At 45.5% G+C, this 20,861-nt stretch overlaps 2 protein-coding genes across 3 annotated transcripts in view; one reads left to right on the top strand and one right to left on the bottom strand.

The window, feature by feature from the left end:
• The first annotated feature begins 1,616 nt into the window (after positions 1–1,616).
• Positions 1,617–2,465, top strand: LOC119454106 (ubiquitin-conjugating enzyme E2 Z). The gene has a single exon (XM_037716112.1). The coding sequence runs from the start codon at positions 1,617–1,619 to the stop codon at positions 2,463–2,465; it is 849 nt and encodes a 282-aa protein (XP_037572040.1).
• A 1,060-nt stretch (positions 2,466–3,525) lies between these two features.
• The window catches only part of LOC119453358 (uncharacterized), a 39,321-nt gene continuing 21,985 nt past the window's right edge, over positions 3,526–20,861 (bottom strand). The window contains exons 1-10 of one of the 2 annotated variants that reach the window (XM_037715399.2): positions 17,998–18,129; positions 15,115–15,161; positions 13,355–13,393; positions 12,285–12,323; positions 11,089–11,185; positions 9,669–9,811; positions 8,559–8,606; positions 7,008–7,043; positions 5,565–5,724; positions 3,526–3,677 (exon numbers count right to left, since the gene is read on the bottom strand). In XM_037715399.2, the coding sequence (XP_037571327.1) occupies positions 3,661–3,677; positions 5,565–5,724; positions 7,008–7,043; positions 8,559–8,606; positions 9,669–9,811; positions 11,089–11,185; positions 12,285–12,323; positions 13,355–13,393; positions 15,115–15,161; positions 17,998–18,070 (699 nt within the window). In that variant the 5' untranslated portion in view covers positions 18,071–18,129 and the 3' untranslated portion in view covers positions 3,526–3,660. Of the gene's footprint in view, positions 3,678–5,564; positions 5,725–7,007; positions 7,044–8,558; positions 8,607–9,668; positions 9,812–11,088; positions 11,186–12,284; positions 12,324–13,354; positions 13,394–15,114; positions 15,162–17,997; positions 18,130–20,861 lie in introns of those variants that run through there. The other variant, XM_049667815.1, reaches the window with a different exon arrangement.

Genomic DNA, 20,861 nt, shown 5'->3' with positions numbered 1-20,861 from the left:
TCCAGCTTTGTCATCAGACTTTCTTTATGCCGTAGCCGTCATGTCATTCGGCTTCGTCGTTCTATCGAAGCCATTCCTTCTTCGTCTTATAGTCGGCATGCCATCATGGTCTGGCCGGGCCGACTCTGGCGAGCTAGTGTCATAGCAAAGTGGGCCGATCACGGAACAGGCGTATTTCGCACATAGCCGAAGTAATGGAAATCTCAAAATGACCTCGAAATATTCTAAATGAAGGTGTCTTCACCAATACGGTGTGTCGCTGTGCTGCTTGAAAGCTAATCACACCAACATCGACAGTCATTGAGAGATGGGTTCTCCCGAAATATATTTTTTTTTCGTGGTTATGTAGATTGTGTCTTCATGCCTTCGTCAATGGTTCGACTGCACTGTTAGCCTTCCACCGCCGTGAAACAATGTTCACGTTTCATTTTTTTAGCGAGATATGAACGGTTGTAGGCATTTTATTTTCGTAATTTTAATGTCTTCTTTACTTTAATATTTTTGAAAGCTTTGTGTTGCACAGCTTACTGTTAATTCAAATTTTACATTTGTCTTCTTTCAGCTTCACCATCATCATCTTCTTCTTCAGTTTATTTTTATGCCCACTGCAAGACCAAGTCATATCCCTGTGATCTCCAATTACCCCTGTCTTGCGCTAGCTGATTCCAACTTCCGCCTGCAAATTTCCTAACTTCATCACCCCACCTAGTTTTCTGCCGTCCTCGACTGCGCTTCCCTTCTCTTGGTATCCCTTCTGTATCTCTAATGGTCCACCGGGTATCCACACTACGCATTACATGGCTATCCCAGTTTGCTCCCTGATCCACACCGCTCTCTTCCCGTCTCTTAAAGTTAGGCCCAACATTTTTCGTTCCACCGGTCTTTGTGCGGTCTTTAAGTTGTTCTCGAGCTTCTTTGTTAATCTACAAGTTCCTGTCCGATGTGTTAGCATCGGTGGAATGCAATGATTGTACACTTCTCTTTTCAACGACAGTGGTAAGCTCCCAGTCAGGATTTGGCAATGCTGCTGTGTAAACTCCAACCCAATTTTATTCTTCTGTGAATTTCTTTTCCGTGATCAGGGTCCCCTGTGAGTAATTGACCTAGATAAACGTACTCCTTTACAGACCCTAGAGGCTTACTGGATATTCGGAATTCTTGTTCCCTTGCCAGGAAGTTGAACACTATCTTTGTCTTCCGCATATTAATCTTCAACCCCACTCTTACACTTTCTCGGTTAAGGTCCTCAATCATTTGTTGTAATTCATCCCCACTGTTGCTGAACAGGACAATGTCATCTGCAAACCCAAGGTTGCTGAGATCGCCGAAGGTTGTTTTCAGCTTATTTTATTCAAAATTCTATTTTATATTCTTCCGTCCTGCTCCACGACCCGATTACTGGCCAATCCCACGTAGTGAGTTGCGCAGTTTCACTAAGAAACAACTAACAAAGTAACCATCATCACCGTCTTCTTCGGAGCTGTTCAAGCTCAGACGTTATGATAAAGAAGATGAAGATAACACGCGTTTCGTGACATCACGCACGAGCGGCTAGGGGCCCGAGCTCCGCTGACAGCTCATCGCCAGATCCTCGACGTAAAGTCCCGAAGAAAACCATGGCCTGCGCTCGCGAAGACGGCGCAAGCAGGTCCGAAGTCCAGTTCGCGCCGAACCTCAGCTTCTGGGACCCGACGTCTCGCGAAGTGAAGGACGAACCACCGTCACCGCGGTGCCTGCGCAAGACTAGACGCGACATTCTCGACATCTACGCCCAACCGGTTCCGGGAGTCGTCGTCGCCCCCGACGAGAAAGACGTCACGCGCATCCACGTTCTCTTGCTGGGACCTCCCGGCACTCCTTACGAAGGCGGCTTCTTTCGGTACCTGCTCAAGTGCCCCGCGGACTTCCCGGCCGAGCCCCCTCGGGTCAGGCTCATGACCACTGATGGCGGACGCGTCCGGTTCGCGCCGAACCTGAACGAAGACGGCATGATCTGCCTGAGTCTCCTGGGGACGTGGCCCGGACCCGTCTGGAAATCGTCAGTTCACAGCATAAGAACCGTGCTCATAGCCATCCAGTCATTGATGACCCAGGAACCCTTTCACAACGAGCCGGCGCTGGTCAGGGGCCGGCCGGAAGAAGAGTCGCGCGCCTACAACGACCTACTGGTCCACGAGACACTCAGGGTGGCCGTATGTGACGAGGTGGAGGCCTCCCTGGACGCCGGTTCGTCGTACCCGCCGGAACTGAGGAAAGTCGTGCTCAGGACCTTCCCGGAGTTGTACGACTCGCACGTGGAAACGGTCAGGCTCAACCTGCGGCGCACGGGCTTCGAGGGGACCGACCCGTTCGGAGGTCGCACGGTGACGTACCAGTACGACGAGCTGCTGACGCGACTACAGCACTTGTACGACCGGGTCTTGAAGATAAGCGAAGCCGGCTTCTCCAATGGAAAGTCCGAATGAGTGGGCTGGGCTCGTCTCCACCATCCTTGTGTTTGAATAAAGTTGTCCTTGTTGCTTGTTCCTCCCTTGGATTTGTTTCCTTGTTCCATGGTGTAGTCATCAGGAACTGTCCATGGTTGAGTTTCAAGCACTGATCTCTCTGCTTAACTAGGAGTACATTCGGCTGGTCAAAATAGGGCACTCGGAACTCGTTCGGCTGATACTCTCCAGCTCGGGGGCACTCTCAACTTCTACCTCGCAGCAAGGCTGAGAACTGTCGGAGTTCCGGTCACGTTGTTCCAGCAGCTTGTGTTGATGGCATTGTCTGCCGCGGCGGCAGTTGGCTTGTGCTTCGGGGCCTGCGCGCCTTAAAACGAAGGAAGCGTTCACGTGTTTCCGCTTCCGGTCCTCGATTGCTCTGGCGAGCGGCTGCACGTTCGAATTGGACAAGACTTCTTCATCTCCGATGGAGAGCGCGTTCCATGTATTCGAGTAAGGCGCGGTAGGTGCTTCAGCTGGCGTACAGCAGCCAGCGAAAAGCCGTCTCAGTGTTACCAGCGGACAAAACATTTATTCTCCTCCGGACTTGATGGACTTTTGTTGAGTTTTAAGTCTTGAAGATTCCAATCAGAGATAATTGAGGGTCCGTAAGGTTTTTTTTTTTCTTGCGCTCTTATCTGACGCTGTTCTTGATGTCTATTGAGGGCTTGCATAGATATCTTCTGTGATTTTTATATTTTATTTTGCATTCAGTCTTCGTCGGAATGCGGCTCCAGATAAGGAGAAAATTAGAGTAAAAGCGGAGAGGTCGCCAACAATCGTGCGCCAGAGTGTGCTTAGCCAAGCAGCATTGCGCCATAGCTTCTGGCCCACAGTGGCGCGACTTTCTTATCGAGACTTATGGTAAATTCGGATGGTCGACCCGGTTCTCCAAATCGGATTGCAAGACGCTCCAGATCCGAGTCAGACAGCACGCCTCACCCAAGCAGCGAGTTACTTTCCGATAGTTGACGTCCATCGTGCAGATGCCGCCCTACCTTCTGGGCATGCAAAGAAATTTCCGATACCGACGTTGTTCGTTTGATACTGCAACGTTTTATTGATCTTAAGCCAAGCACTTTTTTTTGTTCTGGGATACAATAGAAAGGATGGGTTAACTTCTGGGAACGATGTACAAATCTTGTTTTGCGCTGGCGTTCGATTATATTCATCTTCTTCACCCAGACAGAATACCTGCAAGTAAAAATAAAGGAAAAGAAAGCAATCAGCAGACTGCATACGCTTTTTCTGGGTCTGAACTCATTGCGATAGCAGCAATAAGTTCTCACAGCGAACACCGCCATCTTATGAAGAACAATTTGATGATAATTACGATCCTCACGTATGACGCCTACCCACTGAGGAGGATAAGCCAACAATAGGTGGTGTGTGCAACACGGCATCCAGGACGTGCTTCCGGCTCTACGATTACTTCCGGTGCCTGCATTCATCAAAAGCGCAGCCTTCGAGATTGGTTTCTGTTACTCGTCGTTAACGTCGCTGGGACATGGAGTTATTATTTGCGATGCGCACATCATTCTCGCCCGATACACTATTGCCGGCTGCGATCTCCGAGATACGTGTACAGAAGTCACCGATGTCGGAGGTTATGTGACGCGCGAAACCCCGCACAAATTACGAATCGTGTAAGCTTTGCGATAGCTCAGCGTTTAGCGCGCCCCACTCCCAAATGCGAATTGCCGGATGTCCAAAGTATTCTTTTTCTTCGCCATACAATAAGGTTGAAGCAGAGGGGAGAGCGTGCCTCATTATCATAACTGGTTTTGGCACGTAAAACCCCAGAAAGAAGGGAAGGGCCCGACGAGAACGACGTTATTGGCGTAACGATAGGCAGTAACAACCATCATCAGATCAATTTTTGAAGATTTATGGCCTCGTTTTCACATTCCGCGTGTGATTGTCACACAATTGGCACTAGGTCGGTTAAATGTACATATTTGTGATGTAATGTACATATTTGTGATGTAATGTACATATTTGTGATGTAACAGCAGCTTCGTAGTGTGAAGAAAAGGCCGGAGTTGGCATTTTTTCCTCGTCCTTGGATTGGTATTTTCTTGTTCGGCTCCCAGACTTCACTGCAATATTCCTGGCGGAATGCCTAGCTGTTGTTCTATCCATGCGTAAGCTTCACTCTTACGTGAGAGCCGCGCGGTAATCGTCACAGATTTTTTCGCCGTTGTGCGCCTCTCTTACTGCTCCCGGCGAGTCGCATTTGCAAGAGTCGCATACATGTCACTCTTAAGAGACCATATACGCTACGTGTTACGCCAGACGACGTAGACAGCTTCAGAAGTTATCCAATCCAGTTGAGAGCTATATCGCTGTACACCCGGCCGCCATGGTGGCGTAGCGCCTTGGCGTTGCGCTGCTTACGCACGAGGTCGCGGGATCAAATCCCGGCAGCGGCGGCCGCATTCCGATGGGGGAGCGAAATGGAAAATAAAATGCCCGCGCACCGTGCTTTATGTGCACGTTAATTAAAGAACCCTAGGTGTTCAGACTGAATCCGGAGTAACCCACTGCGGCCTGCTTCATAATCATATCGTGGTTTTGGCCAACACCACCTAGACAGCACAAGGCCTGTGCACTCCGATCCATGACGTCATGATACCTGACCCGACTGCCACAGAATCTAATGGGGATGTTCCCGAATAAGCCGTGGTGATTTCGACGTCGCCACTTTCGTCACGCCAACCTTGGCAATGGAAACTTCGGGTCAGATAGCATGACGTCATGGATCGAAGTGAACATGTCTTGTGCTATCTAGGTGGTGTTGTTTTGGCACGCAAAATCCCTTCCCCCCCCCCCCCCCCTCAAAAAAAGATTATCGCTGTACAAGCCAGATAAGAGCCCCCGCCTTAGAATGAGCACTGAACGGAATACGGGGATCCAAAAAGAAAGAAAAACAGATAAGATAAGTTGCGTCTTCATCTACTGCGCTGTGATCTTTCTGTGTCCATGCCTCCAATCGGTCAAGCCTCCACTGTTGTGAGAGCTCATATCGGAGCAAGACTCTTATCTAAAAGGACTTCCGGGTGAAACGTGAGCGGCACTCACAAGGTACGCCGAGAGCGGCGCTCAGAGTCGTGCTGAAGCCCAGGAAGGCCGCCTGAACCGCTGTGTTTTGCAGGCCCGAGTTGATCGCCTTGATCAAGTTGCACGTAGTGCTCCTGGCTACCGTGAGTAGCTGGTTGGCGGGCAGCTGAGTCAGGATGCACTGCGGTGAAATGGGAAAAAAAAGTGTAATGACAATGGCATGCTCCAGATGTTGCGCCGACATCTCAGTATGCTTCGTCGTCGCCCCAGAAACTCCACGCTGTGCAGCCAGAGTCACGTGTCCCGCGAGCCAATCAGCAACGAGAACCGGCCGAGCGTTCTGCCCATTGTCACTGCCGCTAATCAATGCGTACGCGACGCCTCTTGAGTGGAGTGATCACGGAAGGGTTAGCGGTGGACAATGGGAGAGGCATTCGTTCACCCAACGCTTGCTGGCCGACATGAAACACGGCTTTAGCAGCTTTGCGCAGAGCTGGCGAGTTAGGGTTTGGTTTTGGGTCTTGAACCCTGTTGGCCTTGATGCGTACGCGGGTCGGACATTGTCCGGTAACTTTGGGCTCGCAATTTCGAAAACTACCTATTTATATGTCCCAATATATGGCTTCAAACCAAGCATAATCCGACCCTACCTAACCTAACGCTGCACAACCTAACCTAGCAAAGCTTACCCTGATCTAACCCAACATAACCACACCCAACCCAGCCCAATTGCATTACACAAATGCCCCGTGTCCTTCTTAAAACTGCCAACCTGGTATCCCGCGATGCACAATTCCCTGAATGCGACAAACAACGCATTCTTAAAATGACCGTTACGAGTGTAGCTGCCGCGTGAACGTATGAACAACTCATCAGTTTGCCAATGTACTGGCCTGCGTATTTTCGGACAACCGTTGGTTGCCAGAAAAGCTAGCTTGACGGTTTCTTGTCGTGTCTGCTACTGATGCCAAAACTAGCCTAATGATAGTCAAGGGGTGTACTTTCAGCAAGGCAAAGCTACATTTTACACTGCTGACATCGGAATTAGCCAAATAGCTGACGAGTATCTGCCTTGCAAAAAAGAATACCTCAACACCCGCAAATTTCAGTGAAATTTTGAAATTAGTTTGACGGCGGCTCAGCAAGAGTATTATTTCCTGCTTTTCAAGTGTCACTCATGCTGTTAGGCGGGCCAGTGTCGTTGCCAAACTTGCGAAACAAGGTACTATTGCGAATTCCAACGGGACACAAACTGTGCAAGCTGACATCATAAACACCGGGCTATATACAACACTCATTTACTTGACGCTGAGCTATATAAACTCCCCCCCCCCCCCTTGTTTTTTTAAAGCAGGAACCATGCCAAACCATACCATACCTATCGGCATCCCACACAAATACACAGGGGTAGAGGTATCGAAGCATTAACGAAACGCCGGAATGTGAGAAGAGAGCGGTACTTACAATAACGGCTTGCACCGTCGATTGGACCATGTTAGTCTGCAAAAGAACACAACGATGATTGCACACGCACTCGTCGAGTCTTCGACGCATCTTCACGCAAAGCGCTGGAATTTGGGAACTACGCGTTGCGTCCCTTTTGCAAAGTAAATTACAAAAAAAAAGTTTTCCTGAAGCCGCGTAAGCCTCAGTGAATAACGTGGAAATATTAAGGATCAACAACAGCCCCTCACAGAAGACTACGTTCCGGTGAAAGGAGAGAGGCTCATAATTATGATACAATAGCTGGGGAGTCAATCTGAGCCAAACTTCTGACTCGGCATTGGTAAGGGAGTAAAAAGAGAGTAAATTCTCGTTAATGAGGGGGAAAGTATGTGTAAACTCGTTTTGAGACTTTGAATAGACTTTGCTCTTCATGCCCGCTTAAAAAAACGAAAAAAAAAAACGTGTCATGCACATAACACAGTGAATTTACGAAGTTTGTGTTTCATTGTGAATGTAGGAGGAATGCTTAAGAGAAACATAAAGTTAATGCTAATGGGTGGATTACACTTTCCACATTGCAAATAGGTCATTATCCGCGTGTGGAGGCTACTCTCTGTCGGGAAGAGAGATAAATGAAATGGAAGGTGATAGAAGGAGAGAAGAGATAAGAACATGAAGGGGAGATAACAAATTGCGCAAACTAAAATACGCGGTGCAACGCGCTACGGCTCTTAAAATCTGTCACAGAGTCCGCATGCTATCAAGCAGCAGAGCAAAGCGTTTAATTAAATTTTCCTGTGCTGGAACACGGCCTGAAGTATAGTGTCCAAGGATTCTCACTCCCGTCAAGGGGCGGTGCTCAAGCTCAGTTTGTCAAGCGCAGTCGAGAGCACTTTTCTAGCCACAGCTCGCAACTAGCGAATCTATTTTGTTTTGTCCTGTGCGAGCAGTACTTTCTGAAATACCTTTGCTCGAAACGCGATCAAGTCCTTTCATCTGTTAATTACATACCATTGAGTCACTTCCGACTCTTGGTGACACGTACCATTAACATATACGAACGCCACTGAGATCTGCTTGAGACGAAGTTCTCTAATCTCACTGAGACATTTTCCTGTGGCCTGAAGAATCCCGGCCATCTAACCATCTCACGCACTGACGTCCCCACTTTCGCCTACTGTCTACTTTAGAGAGTATTAAATTACGTTTCATTGAACCGACAACCCTCATGACATCAACTAAAGAATAAAGTTTCAGTTTCACGGCTTTTGCTTCGAAGGAACATTCGGCTTCGATCTCACTTCAGAAGGAAAGATTTGTTAATCTGGCAGTCCATGGAATCCTTGAGACTCTACGCAAGCACCGAAGCTCGAATGAATCAAGTTTCTGTGTTTCACATATTTCCGCAAGGTCCGTGACTCACACCATTACATCCCTACAGAAAAAACTGGAGCGTTAGCCAAGTGTATTTTAGTTGCTAGGGTAACAGTGTTATCTTTCATAATCTTCGAAAGTATCCGCGTATTTTTCATTTGCACATATGTGTAAATGGAAGGAGCTCGAGCTCACAGTGGTCGGGGATCCAGCAGTGCACATCTGGGCCGTGTCTCCAAGGCACTGCATATGGGTAAAGAAACTTTTCTTAATACGTCAGCAACAACCTTGAAATAAACAGCAACTGCAACATCAAAACTTATCGATGCTCCGTGCATGGGTGTCTTAATGGCAATTAAGTCCATTTCAGTTTCATTAACGTTAGTTCGCCGAACAAAAGTATTTGTGACATTATTTGTCATTCCAATGAATAAACGTCACTCTATCCAAGATCGAAGAATAAAATTATTTCATCTAAGTCAAGTGAATCAACAGTAGCCGAACAAGAAATGTTTCGTACTGGAGCCCACATTATGTTCATTCGCATATTACATTTCTTCTTGCTTGTTTTTCCTCTTCTTTTTAACTCGGAATTTTGGCGTTCTTTCTCTGTTAAGAATAAGATAACTGATTTTTTTTATTATTTTACTCTAATACTGCTGTATTTTCGGGCCCCCAAGCGCCTTCAAGCTGCCTTGGGCAGCTTTTGGTGTCCCCCTATGATATTGTTGGAATAAAACAGATTCGATTGATTGATTGATTGATTGATTGATTGATTGATTGATTGATTGATTGATTGATTGATTGATTGATCCTACGTTAGGACAAGTGGACTTGTCTTCGCTCTGATGTAGACAAATACCTTTGTCGTAACGCTGGCTTCATTTAGACCACTTTTGACCAAGTCAGGTTCTGGCCTTCCAGTGAAGCTGTCGTTTTTATGATACCAGTTCGCCAAATTAAAGGCGTGCACCTCTGTATAGCTTGGTAGCTCGGTAGTAATAAATTTCCCTCCCCTTTCTCTTTTTCCCAGTGCAGGGTGACCAACCGGGCTCGGTCCTGGTTAATTTTCCTTGATCTTCATGTATCCTTTCTCTCTCAAGATGAATTCATCTAGCGAAGATTTTTCTTTTTTTCCTAAACTGGGAAAGCTTCCTGTCCGCGCATCTCGTACGAGTTTCATTTGCGGCTTCGTGCCTTAATCTCGAGCGGACGACAATTTTCCTTATCAGGAAACTTCCGCCTCCTTGCCGACTTCCCCAAAACTTATCTGCTTAAACTGCAAGTGTCAAGGTATCCACGTACCGTGCTGATGTTGCCCATGGAAGGGAGACCGATGTTGATGGAGCCGTCGCAGGTGTCGTTCTTGATGAGGAAGCCCAGGCAGCCGCTCGAGTTGCACAGATTCATGTTTCCCAGCATGGGAACCATGGGAAGGTTGATGCCGGCTGAAAGAATTGGTCAAGACCAAAAACAAATGTCACAGTCCTGGCTTAGCTCTTTAATTTCTGCGCTCTTGACAGAGTATATATATTTTTACAGCTACAAATGATATGTGTATACGTAAGCCGGATGTCGCTGTGTATACATCCGTTGTCGCGTATACCGCCATCTATTTCCCTTTTCAGAAAAGGTCGCCGGGAAATGAAATTTTATTTGTTTCCACCCAAGGTTTGATCCCGGGTTCGCAACGTGTAAGCCATCGCGCCACCGCTGCCGCGCCGTTCTCGTCTAAACATCGTCGTCGTGCAGTTGTGGTAGTCGTGCCGCCCCAGTCGTCGAGCCACCATCGCTCAGCCATTAAGATATTTGCGCGATCGTCATTATCGTTATGTTATTATCTCGTCGTGCCCTCTTCGTCGTTGTCATCGTGATGACCATCGCCGTTAACAATCTATCATTTGCCGTCGTGCCGTTATCGTCGTGCGAGTCACAGTCGTCGTGTGATTATCGTCGTCATACGATCACTGTGGGGGTGCCCCTGTCGTCGTTTAGAAATTACGACCTTCGTACCATCATCGTTATCGTACCACCATCGTCGTTGTGCTTTCCTTGTCATTGTCATAATGGTCATCGTCGTTAAAGCCATTATCATCATCGCCGTGCCGTTGTCCTCGTGACACAGTCGTCGTGCAGTCACAGCCGTCGTTCAGTTTTCGCCATCATACTATAGCTAACGTCGTGCTATGATCGCTATCGTGCCATCATCGTCCTCTTTCCGTCTACGTCGTCGTCATCATGGTCATAATCGTTAATGTCATTACCATCGTCATCGTGACGTTGTCGTCGCTCTTGTCGTAGTGGTCGTCAGACGAACTGCGACTGTTTTATTGGGCTGACATCTAAAGTGCTTGTTTGCGTAGTGATCTACAATTAGTTTCTGCTCGTTTTCGTTTTAAGCGAGAAGCGTTAACAGAACATCTCGTGTCCCTGGAGCGACCTCATCGGTTGAGACTGTCCCTAAACTGAAAACACGGTTTTTCACCCAGCGGCGACTGGGCGTCTGGGTGTCCTTCCCTACTGAACTGTCGCGATGTTTAACGGGGAGACGGTTCCATAGCCGAAATATTTCATTCCCATGTGTGAGTTTCGGTATTCACGGACTCCGCTGGGCAATCAAACGTGACCACGTCTGAGAGTGCTTAGCTCTGACGATAATTCTACGGAAGTATGTTACACTGCGAAGAGTTATTGCACCAAAAGAAGATCAAAGCGGCAAGCTTACTGGGTAAGTCACGGTTGACGATAATAAGTAGCAGGGGGACCAGTGCGTTGACGATGCCTTGAGGGGAGCCATTCTGGACGACTCCTTGAATGACGCACTGAAAAATGAAGTTCCGACATGGGGGGGTGTGATAAAAGAAGGCTAAATATAGTCCACACCGTATTAGAGGAACACTAAAGCGAAACATTAAGATCAGTCTCGTAGGTTATTCTTTCAAACCCGTATTTTATTTCATTTAACAGAAAAAGGTTACTTGTAGTGAAGAAAATGAAGGTCAAACTTTCTTTTTTTAATTGCGCACCATAGTTAAGCGTCTGCGTGTACGTCAGCGTGACATCAAGGAATTCGACGGATCTTCTCATATTTTATCAGTTTTGGTGCGGGAAATGTTATAGAAACTCGTTAGGTTCCGTCTGTGCTTCACTTACAGTGTAATGCAACCCTCCTTTAACGACAAAAGAAAAATTGACTAGACTCGAGTGGACGCCGTCAGAATTCTTGACGTCACGGCGAGGAACTTCAGTAAGGTGTCGGCACCTGTTTTTTGTTCTTTGCGTCTCTTCTGGCTTACCGAGCTTCTCCTTACGTCAAGAATGGCTGTTTTATCCGTTTGAGGCGAGTATAACTAACTTAAATAGATTCACACCACACATCTTGTGGGGTTGTCCCGGACTGCGCTCGTCGAGGCGCCATTCCCTGTCAAATGTGGGGATACACCCAAGCCGCCCACCTGGCTACCATCCATGCATCTATCTATATGGTCCTCACCGTAAATCCCCCTGTAGAACTAAATCGAACACAACGATTGTAGTACACATAACATGCATGTTTCACAAGTTTGATTTCGAAGGGCAAAGTTCAAACTAATAATAATAATAATAATAATAATAATAATAATAATAATAATAATAATAATAATAATAATAATAATAATAATAATAATAATTACGTACTCTTAATTACAACTACGCCAAATAAAATTAGCATTTATGACGTCGTCGGTTCGCTGTCGAATACGAATATCCCGAACCGAAGATTCGCTACGCTGGCGCATAATGCTCAGGCCAGTGAATTCTCGCTAAACAAGGTGCCGAAATGCTATAAACGGAGGTTCGTCAGAGAGGCGAACACAAAAACGAAAGATTTCGATTGAACAAACAAGAAGAAAGAAAAGCAGTAAATGTTTCAAAACTTACATTGGTAATCTTGCTGATTCCTTGAGTTGCGGCACTGCCCTACAACGAAAGAAAATACGGGCCAAATATTTAAGGAAGTCACAGCAATGCAGGTGATAACTTGTCATTGGAAAGGAGCATCAGTTAGACGAAGTTTCGTGCATACGAAAAAAGAATGTCAGAACTTATTTACCATAAACCACACTATCATTTATGTACTATATCACACAGTTATAATTTCCATTTAAACATTGTACTGCATATTCGCCTTTATTTCATATTCTTCCATTAATTAATTAGCACATCTTTAGACGCCCACGCATCCCTTCCGCCTAACCAACCACCCTATAACCACTATAACCACTGGGTTCTTGTCCAGTTCACCGTAGTGGGAGAACGCAATTATTTGAGAGAAAAATTAGGCAAGCAAACATAACATGGTGGTCTTCACTGCGAGAGAATGTTGTTGTCGCAGTAAATGAATGAGTTCATAGTCTTCTGTTTTGTTTGTTTGTTAGGGAATGGCTACTTATATGTACACATGAAAGAACTTGTTATGCAACCGCCTCCCTCCCCTCCTGCACCTTCCCTTCATATGTGTTGGATGACATGTCCCAGGTACTGGAGTATGCTGACGGTGTTCGTGCCCGTGTAGTGACACAACTTCTGTGCTTGTGACTTGTGTTTGTCTGTCTAGTGCGTGCTGAGATTTTTTTCTTCAGTATTCTTGCCTGAGTAGTGTATTCGGGATGGCGGAATATCCGGTCCTAAAGATGCCTACCTTGACGTTTTTCTACATTCGACAAAAAAAAAAAAAAGAAACAAGATACTTTAATTTGGCGCATAAAGTGCACAGCCTTTTGCCGTTGTTGTTGTTTAGTCGGCAAATGATGCAGAAAACGCTGTCGTCTTCACAATCAAACCCACAGGAATCAAGATAAGACATTGCGGCAACAGGATGTCTCGTCATAATTAGGGAAACACGACTTTGACTTTTTTTTTTACTTTTTTTTTACACCGTGAGATTCCAATAAATGGACCCGAAGAAGGCAAGCTGAACGATCATAGTTCATTCAGAAAAAGGAACTTACCGAAGTACTGCCACAGTAGTTCGCGGAATTACCGATGCACTGGAAGGACAAGATAAGAGTCAGTGTTGTATGATTGAATTCGGACACTAAAGCATTATATATATATATATATATATATATATATATATATATATATATATATATATATACTGAAAGGTGGATGAGCAGCTTTCATGCAATACCATCACTGTACTACGAAATAATTTCTGTCCTGAATGACAACCATTTGAACGATTGACGAAACGTGGGGCATTTCTAATCTCTCGTAACGTCCGTTATTCTCTGTTTCGTGCATTTTTGCAACTCAGGACGCTTTTTTCATGTTGCATTTTTTCTATATACATTGACCTCGATGTGACGGTGCTTTTTTACTGCTGTTGTTTATTTACTTTCAATTCGAACACACTTTTTAAGAGCATTGCGTATGAGGTATAGCCCAATATGGCCTCCTCTCGCGAGGCAAACGAGAAGAGGCAGACATGCTTAAATCGTAATCTCCAGGTAGCCGAATAGAGAGATTCACTAACTGACTTTCTAACGATTCATTTTTTTTTTAGGATAAGTGTTGAAACTGCAGTATTGAAGCCGGATAGTTCTAAAATTCTAAATTCTAAAAATAGCATAAGTTTCAAAATTTCTCTCCCCGAAATCTGCTAAAAGGTGCATTGTCGTTTCAATTAAAGCCTTCCCAAACTGCTAGAAGTATGCTTATTGGGCAGCTGTTAACGGGAAGGCGCAGCGAATTTCGTAGCGCATTTTAAGGACACACGTTCAGTTGTCAACGCCGCACAGTAAGTTAAGTGGGTTCGGTAATAACCCAACAAGCTACGCTCACAAACCCGCAATGCACCTGTCTCCACGCTCTGAAACATAATTCCCGAGAGATACCGACAATTAAAAACGTTCGCTTCCGATTTGACGAAGTAGGAAACGTAGTTGGCTGGTGCATCCACACAAATTCTCTTTGAGTTGGGCAGCGGTACATTTGACACTGAATACGAAGGTTGCCACTGACTATGACTCCTTCATTTATGTACAAGACACAAAAAAACACTAATTAGTGTTCAGTACACTACCAGCAATGAGAACGAGCGAATGTAGAGGCTCAACAATATAAAAGCGAACAATTCCAAAACCACTCAAATGCGTTGTTTCGTTTCCAGGGTCGTCTGCATTTGTAGTAGCGGCTTAATTCAGACTCCAAAACGCACACTTGAGACTACTCCATGCTTATAAATCGGCTACGCAGCGATGTAGTTAGCGGTTAATTAGCTGCACCGCTATGTAATTAGCTTAGATATAACTAGCTTAGATGTAATTAGCGTAAATTGCGTTCGAACATTGCTGTTCCCTCTTCAATTTTTGAGCAACACAGCATACGGTACCAGTATGACATTTAATAGATAGGCTTAGTTCGTCCTTACACGTATTACCACTTACGGAATATCGGAGACGAAGACGTGAGCAAGAGCGTTGGTGGCGCCGTCTTGTGAGAGCAAAGTCAACAAGAACGCGCAGAAGTACTACCGCAATTATTGACTTTTGCTACTCGGCTGCTGGCGCAAGGGTGCAGGCAACAACTTAATTGTTAATCTGGTACAAGGCCCATCGACGACAACACTCAAGCAATGCCTAAACGCCTTTAACGCATGTCCTTCGAGATCTGGCGCTGCTGCTGTTCCGGACAGCGTAGTTCCGGTATTCCGCAAACCGCGCTGCACATTTAACAAACCGACGAAAGCTTCTCATCACATACTTACAGTGCCAATGTCCAGAATGTTGCTGATGGTAATGTTCATGCAGGAAGCTGAAACAAAAGAGTAGGATTACTCGGTATTTCGTACTCGACACAGGTGAACTGAGTTGATGCGCATGCACGTGACGTGAATTTCCGGACACACGAAGGTTGGATGAACAGAGGTAAAGGTGCCTTGGATAGGCTGGATGAGGCCCCTCACCTCTGTTCATCCAAAGTTTATCTCACAGTGTGTATCCATCTGTCGGTCCCCATTTTGTCTTAGGGCACGCGAAGGTAATTCAAGGACCCCTAGCCCAAAAAAAATATTTAAACGTGCACTAACGGTAAGATAACTGCAATCACACGATTCGGAACTGAAGGGGTGCGACGTTTAACTGTATACACACAAACCTTCGAAGTCTTGCACAAAGCAGGCGCATGACCTGACATGGAAAAACACACGTGTTTCTCATCCGAGTCACGGTCTCAGTGCAAATCCTTGTTCATAAATAACGGCTGTAATAAATGCGAGCTGAAAAACCTGCCTCCTCAAGTCCGACCATGGGAAGATGAGCTCGGGGTATACAAACGAAGCCTTTTCCAGGTGAAAAGACGAACTGACGAACACACGTGCACTAACGTCAAACCATCGAACACGTGGCCTCGCAAATAAGGAATAAGGTCAGACGCTTTTGCGGTGCTTCGTGGAGCACGAAACACACGTGGTTCGCGTACTGCGAGAACTTCAGTGGCGACGATCGCGGCCTACTGCGAAAAACACACAGACGCACTGCACCGGCCGGACGGGTTCGAAACTTAAGCCGGCGATTACAGAGGTGGAACTTCGCATTATTTTGGAGGGTACACGTCTGGCTCGGTCAATCATCGACAGTGACCATGGAAGTGCCAGCACAGACCAGAAATATAATATGTTTCACTCAGACAACATCGCCGCAAGTGAAATATGCTGCGCATTCGCAAGGGAAGTGACTCCAGGTGTTCATCACCTCATGTGTGAAGGCTCGAGAGGATCAAGACATTCCGAAAAAAAAAAAAAAGTTCCGGCCCAAGGAGGTGACGTCGTTTCAGGACTGGGTGTAACTGCGGACTAGCGTCAATGTGAGACTTAACTTACACTGGAGCTTCGCGTGTAAAGCTTCCATAGGGAGCCATACTTGGCTATTCTCTTCCCCTTACCCCATTTCCCCGATTAGGCTTAAAAACACAATTTAAACAGTATATTCTCTCTCCCTCTCTCTCTTTGTTGCATTATACCTACGCACTGCCGCACCTGATTCTCATGGCGCACATAACCTTCATAGAGAGCGTTTACATTGAGTTGCCACGCAGTATAGTGAAGATTGGAAATTTCCCCTCCCCATACGAGTACCGATTATGGGAAGCTAACCCTACCGTATATTGTCCCTGTCAGATTGTATAACCACAAGAAAGAGAATACAACCATTCTGACATTGCCACTCAATACATCAAACTTCACATTCTTCAGTGAAGCATAGCTTCTGCTCCCCGTGCGATTTTGTACACTAACGTTAATTTCCTTAGTATAACAGCAATGAGACTTCGTAGTTTAGATTTCTTTTTTTTTTTTTCATTTCTTTCACAACAAACGTCCAGTTTCGATCACGGTGAGATGAAAAAAATCCCGTGTACCGTGCATGGGGTGCTCGTCAAAAAACCCCAAGTGGTCAAAATGAATCCGGAGTCCCCCGTATTCTCCCTCACTAAGGCGTGTCTCATAACCTGATCGTGGTTTAGGCGTGTAAAACTCCATAACTTAATACATAAGTTAATGTCTTTTTTGCCTGTCTGGCTGCTATTTATGTTTGTTTGTGTGTAAGATGCCGATTTGCGACCTCATTTGTGTGATCCAGTGTACACAGATAACACTCTTAATTTTTTTTATCATTAATATGAGTGCTGCTACACTTGTGCTATGCATCCATCTGACGTGTTGGTTGCCGGGCCTCGAACATTTTCACGCCACTTCGTGTGACTTTTGCTTCCGAGGGCCCTTTCCCTGTAGTGTTATGTTAATTGTCTTTTGCATATTAATCTTCAACCCCACTCTTACACTTTCTCGGTTAAGCTCCTCAATCATTTGTTGTAATTCGTCCCCAGTATCGCTCAACAGGACAATGTCATCTGCAAACCGAAGGTTGCTGAGATCTTCGCCATTGGTTCTCACTTGTAAGCCCTCCCAGTCTAAGAGCTTGAATACTTTTTCTAAGCATACAGTGAATAGCATTGGAGAGAATGTGTCTCATTGCCTGACCCCTTTCTTGATAGGTATCTTTCTACTTTTCTTGTGGAGAACCAAGGTAGCTGTGGAATCCTTGCAAATATTTGCTAAGTTGCGCTGATTCTATTGGAAGTTATCTTGGTGAATATTTTATACAATACTGAAAGCAAGCTAATGGGTCTATAATTCTTCAATTCTTTAACGTCTTCCTTCTTATGGATTAGTATAATGTTGGTATTGTTCCAGCTCTCTGGTACACTTGAAGTCGTGAGGCATTGCGTAAAAGGGCCGCAAGCTTTTCAAGCATGATATCTCCTCCATCATTGATTCAATAGACTGTTATTCCATCTTCTCCGCGGTCATGTCCTGCAAGGCCCTTCTAACTTCAACGCTAGGAGCCTCTGTATCCTGTTCATCACTACTTCGAATGAAGGTAGCTTGGCTGCTCTGGGTACTGCACAGGTCAGCACAGAATTCTTCTGCTGCTTTTACTATGTCATCGAAATTACTGATGATATTACCCTGCTTATCTTTCAGTGCATACGTCTTGCCTTGTCCTTGTCGAGCTCATCTAGGGGGCAAACTGTAACGCACAAGAAAAGGAGAAAACTTCCGATGGTCTCGCGTATATATAAGTATACTCACTGGACGAGGATCCTGCAGCAGTGGTCATGGCCGCAGCCACCAGAAGACCGGCGAGAACGTAGGCAGAAGTCATGGTGCAACTCTTCGAACCGGCGAACGACGGCGATGTGAAGTTTGCGGAGATTGAAGGCGATCGAGCTAGGAACAATTCAAGCTGTCTGACACCAGACAATCCAGAGTGCCCTTTTATACCCTAATCCGCCACGTGGAAACGATATAGCAACGGGGAAGCCTTGTTTACACTCCACGTCGAGGTCGATGGAGGCCGTAGCTGAACACGCGCATGACGTAGCCGTCAACTGGCTACGCTGCGACAAGGTCGTAGGGCGCGTCGCCAAGTCCTCTGGGACAACCGCGGTGACACGAAACGAAAGACGATTAATGAGACTACGTCGTAGCATGGAGAGTGGGAAAAGTGCGTGTGATCGTTGGTAAGTTATGTTCCAGTTCCATCCGTAAAAAAGAAGCACACACAAAAAAAAACGTCTCATTAAACCTATTTTTGCGTGCCCGTCGTTGTCACGGACCTTGCAGGCGACGCGCAGAGAATATTACAGCCGTTGTCCGTGTGACAAATGTGTGACAAATATATTTTAATTGTTTTGAAAAAATCACGGCAGGTGCACAAAAGCGGACGTGCGTATAGACCATCAAATATGTTGCTGCCACACTGGAACAGCTGAGAATTACACCGTTATGTTCCCTTTTCTTTTTTCTTTCTCTCTGTTTTTTTTTATTTATCAACATACATGTAAAGCATAAATAAATGAGGGTCGGGGTAATAGGAATGTGAGTTTTAGTACGGATCGAGCTGCTACCACCGCAAAAAGAAAAAAAAAAGTCCTTGTAATGATAGCATGCCGCTTTTATTATTTATTTTATCAAACGGCGTGTCCGTTCCAGGACTGTTCAACACTTAGTTGTTTTTGTTTTGTTTTTCATCGGAAACATGCGTGGGTATTTGCCGCGCAGGATGCATGCACTATATTTATTCATTTCAAGCTGTCTTTCAGTAGTGTATTACAGTACACGCTGCTAAATTATCGCTGTGCCGAATCATGCGCGCACATGAAAAACAATAGCACATCCGGATGCGCACATGACAAGCTTCAGAGGAAACATATGTTTACCCTGTAATGTACGACCGCTCGGCGTTGGTAGCACACAGGCGTTGATCGGCGGTCATGATCGAATCGCGAGTTGTCCGCTCTTGATTAATAACCGTCTCTCTCCCTTCACATTTTGTTACCTTGTTTCTCTAACAAATAAAAAAGCTACCTATCAGTTGAAGCTGCCTGCCAGTTGAAAAAGCGAAGAGTTTCGAAACGTAAACAAAATAAGCTAATATCTAGCAGCCTGTGTCTCTCTTTTGTTTTTCTTTTTTTTTTGTAATTTTCGAAGATCCGGATATGTATCCGAGCGCGTGATCCGGATGCGAGCGCCCACTACATTTCGAAATGAAAAACAAAAAATAAAGTAAACGAGCAAAACAAACTTAGGCTGCGTAATTGTATCTTCTGGGTCCTCACCTGTACCGGCATGCACGGATAGGACAGGCGGGTTCATCCGCAATTCAAACGCCGAGATAACGTTAACCAATAGCAAGAACTTGCGGATAGTTTTTTTACACGTGAAGGACACGCAGATGTAAAAGAACTGGTCTCGCAACCGTGAGTTCGTTGTGTCCACTGTGGCTTCAAAAGAGTACCAAATGGAAGTATATGGACTTAACAGGTGCTGATGGAGTAGTTGGTAATCGAGAACTTAGTTGAGCAGGGCACTCGCCAAAAAAAAAAGAAAAAAAAAAAGCACGGGAACCTGGGTATTAAACCGGTACAGAACCGAAAACCGGGAAAATAAAACTTTAATTTTGCCCGAACCGGAACTGAACCGAAGCGTTACGATTTTTTTTTCACTCCGCAGTGAAACCGAAAAGGAAAAATGAGGGTTTCCGGTTCAGCCTGGCAACCTTTTCTGAAGCTTTTCATCCAAGCATTGGCAGCCTGTGGCCCTGTGTGTCTCAACTCAGTGCTACTCGTTTTAAAGTACACGCCATCTTCTCCTGATTTCAGAAGTAGCTGTATCATCAGTGCGGTTTTCAATGAATCACGTCAGGAAGCAGACATGTTAGTAATGTACTCGTAAGCGTTTCAGTAAGTAATGCACTCGTGAGTGCCTCGAGCGGCCAGTCGCGCGGAAATTTTGCGTGTATTCGCGGGCTTCTCTCACGCTCGGAAAAACACTTTTATGTAGCACATTTGAGCAACATAAAGCTGTATCGGGAGTTTTTCATGTTGCTCTACAACTTTCTCAGTGACGCTTTTCATCTAATTAAAATATTTGAGAAGCTGAATAATTATTTAGGACTAATTACGTAATTAGACGGAATGCAAAAAAAATTATCTGAGTATCTCCAAGCGACGGAAAACAACATTACCTTAGTTCCGTCCAGTTACGTGGCATTTGCATATTTTAAAATCTTGGTGCATGATACTTGGGACGCCCTGAATACTTAATTGTGGCTGGACCCCAGTATGACTGCGGACGGCAGGCATTGACCTATTCGTTAGCGTCAATTAACAACAGGCCGTTTAGCGAAAAGAAAGATACTGGGCCCTTGTCCGGACATAACATAATTTTAGGGGCGTGCGAATAGTGATTTCTGTGACCAAATCGAATACGAATCGAGTAGTGCCCGAAGCGAGTCGAATCGAAAGGAAATCAAATAGTTTTCGAATAATCAACAGCCGTTGTCACAATTAATATAAAACGATGTTCACATCCTAGTATTCTTCGAGTTAGCGCGCTTCCGTCATTACATAGCCCGTTATGAAGCGTTGTTTATTAAAGGCACAAATGCATCA

This window comes from Dermacentor silvarum, chromosome 5 (genome assembly GCF_013339745.2).
Source record: "Dermacentor silvarum isolate Dsil-2018 chromosome 5, BIME_Dsil_1.4, whole genome shotgun sequence".
Classification (NCBI taxonomy): Eukaryota; Metazoa; Arthropoda; class Arachnida; order Ixodida; family Ixodidae; genus Dermacentor; species Dermacentor silvarum.
Note: the sequence above shows the minus strand (reverse complement) of the source record. Positions and strands in the feature narration are given on the sequence as shown.

Excerpts from the sequence above, each read along its gene's own strand:
- LOC119454106 (XM_037716112.1), top strand. The coding sequence starts at position 1,617 with ATGGCCTGCGCTCGCGAAGACGGCGCAAGCAGGTCCGAAGTCCAGTTC.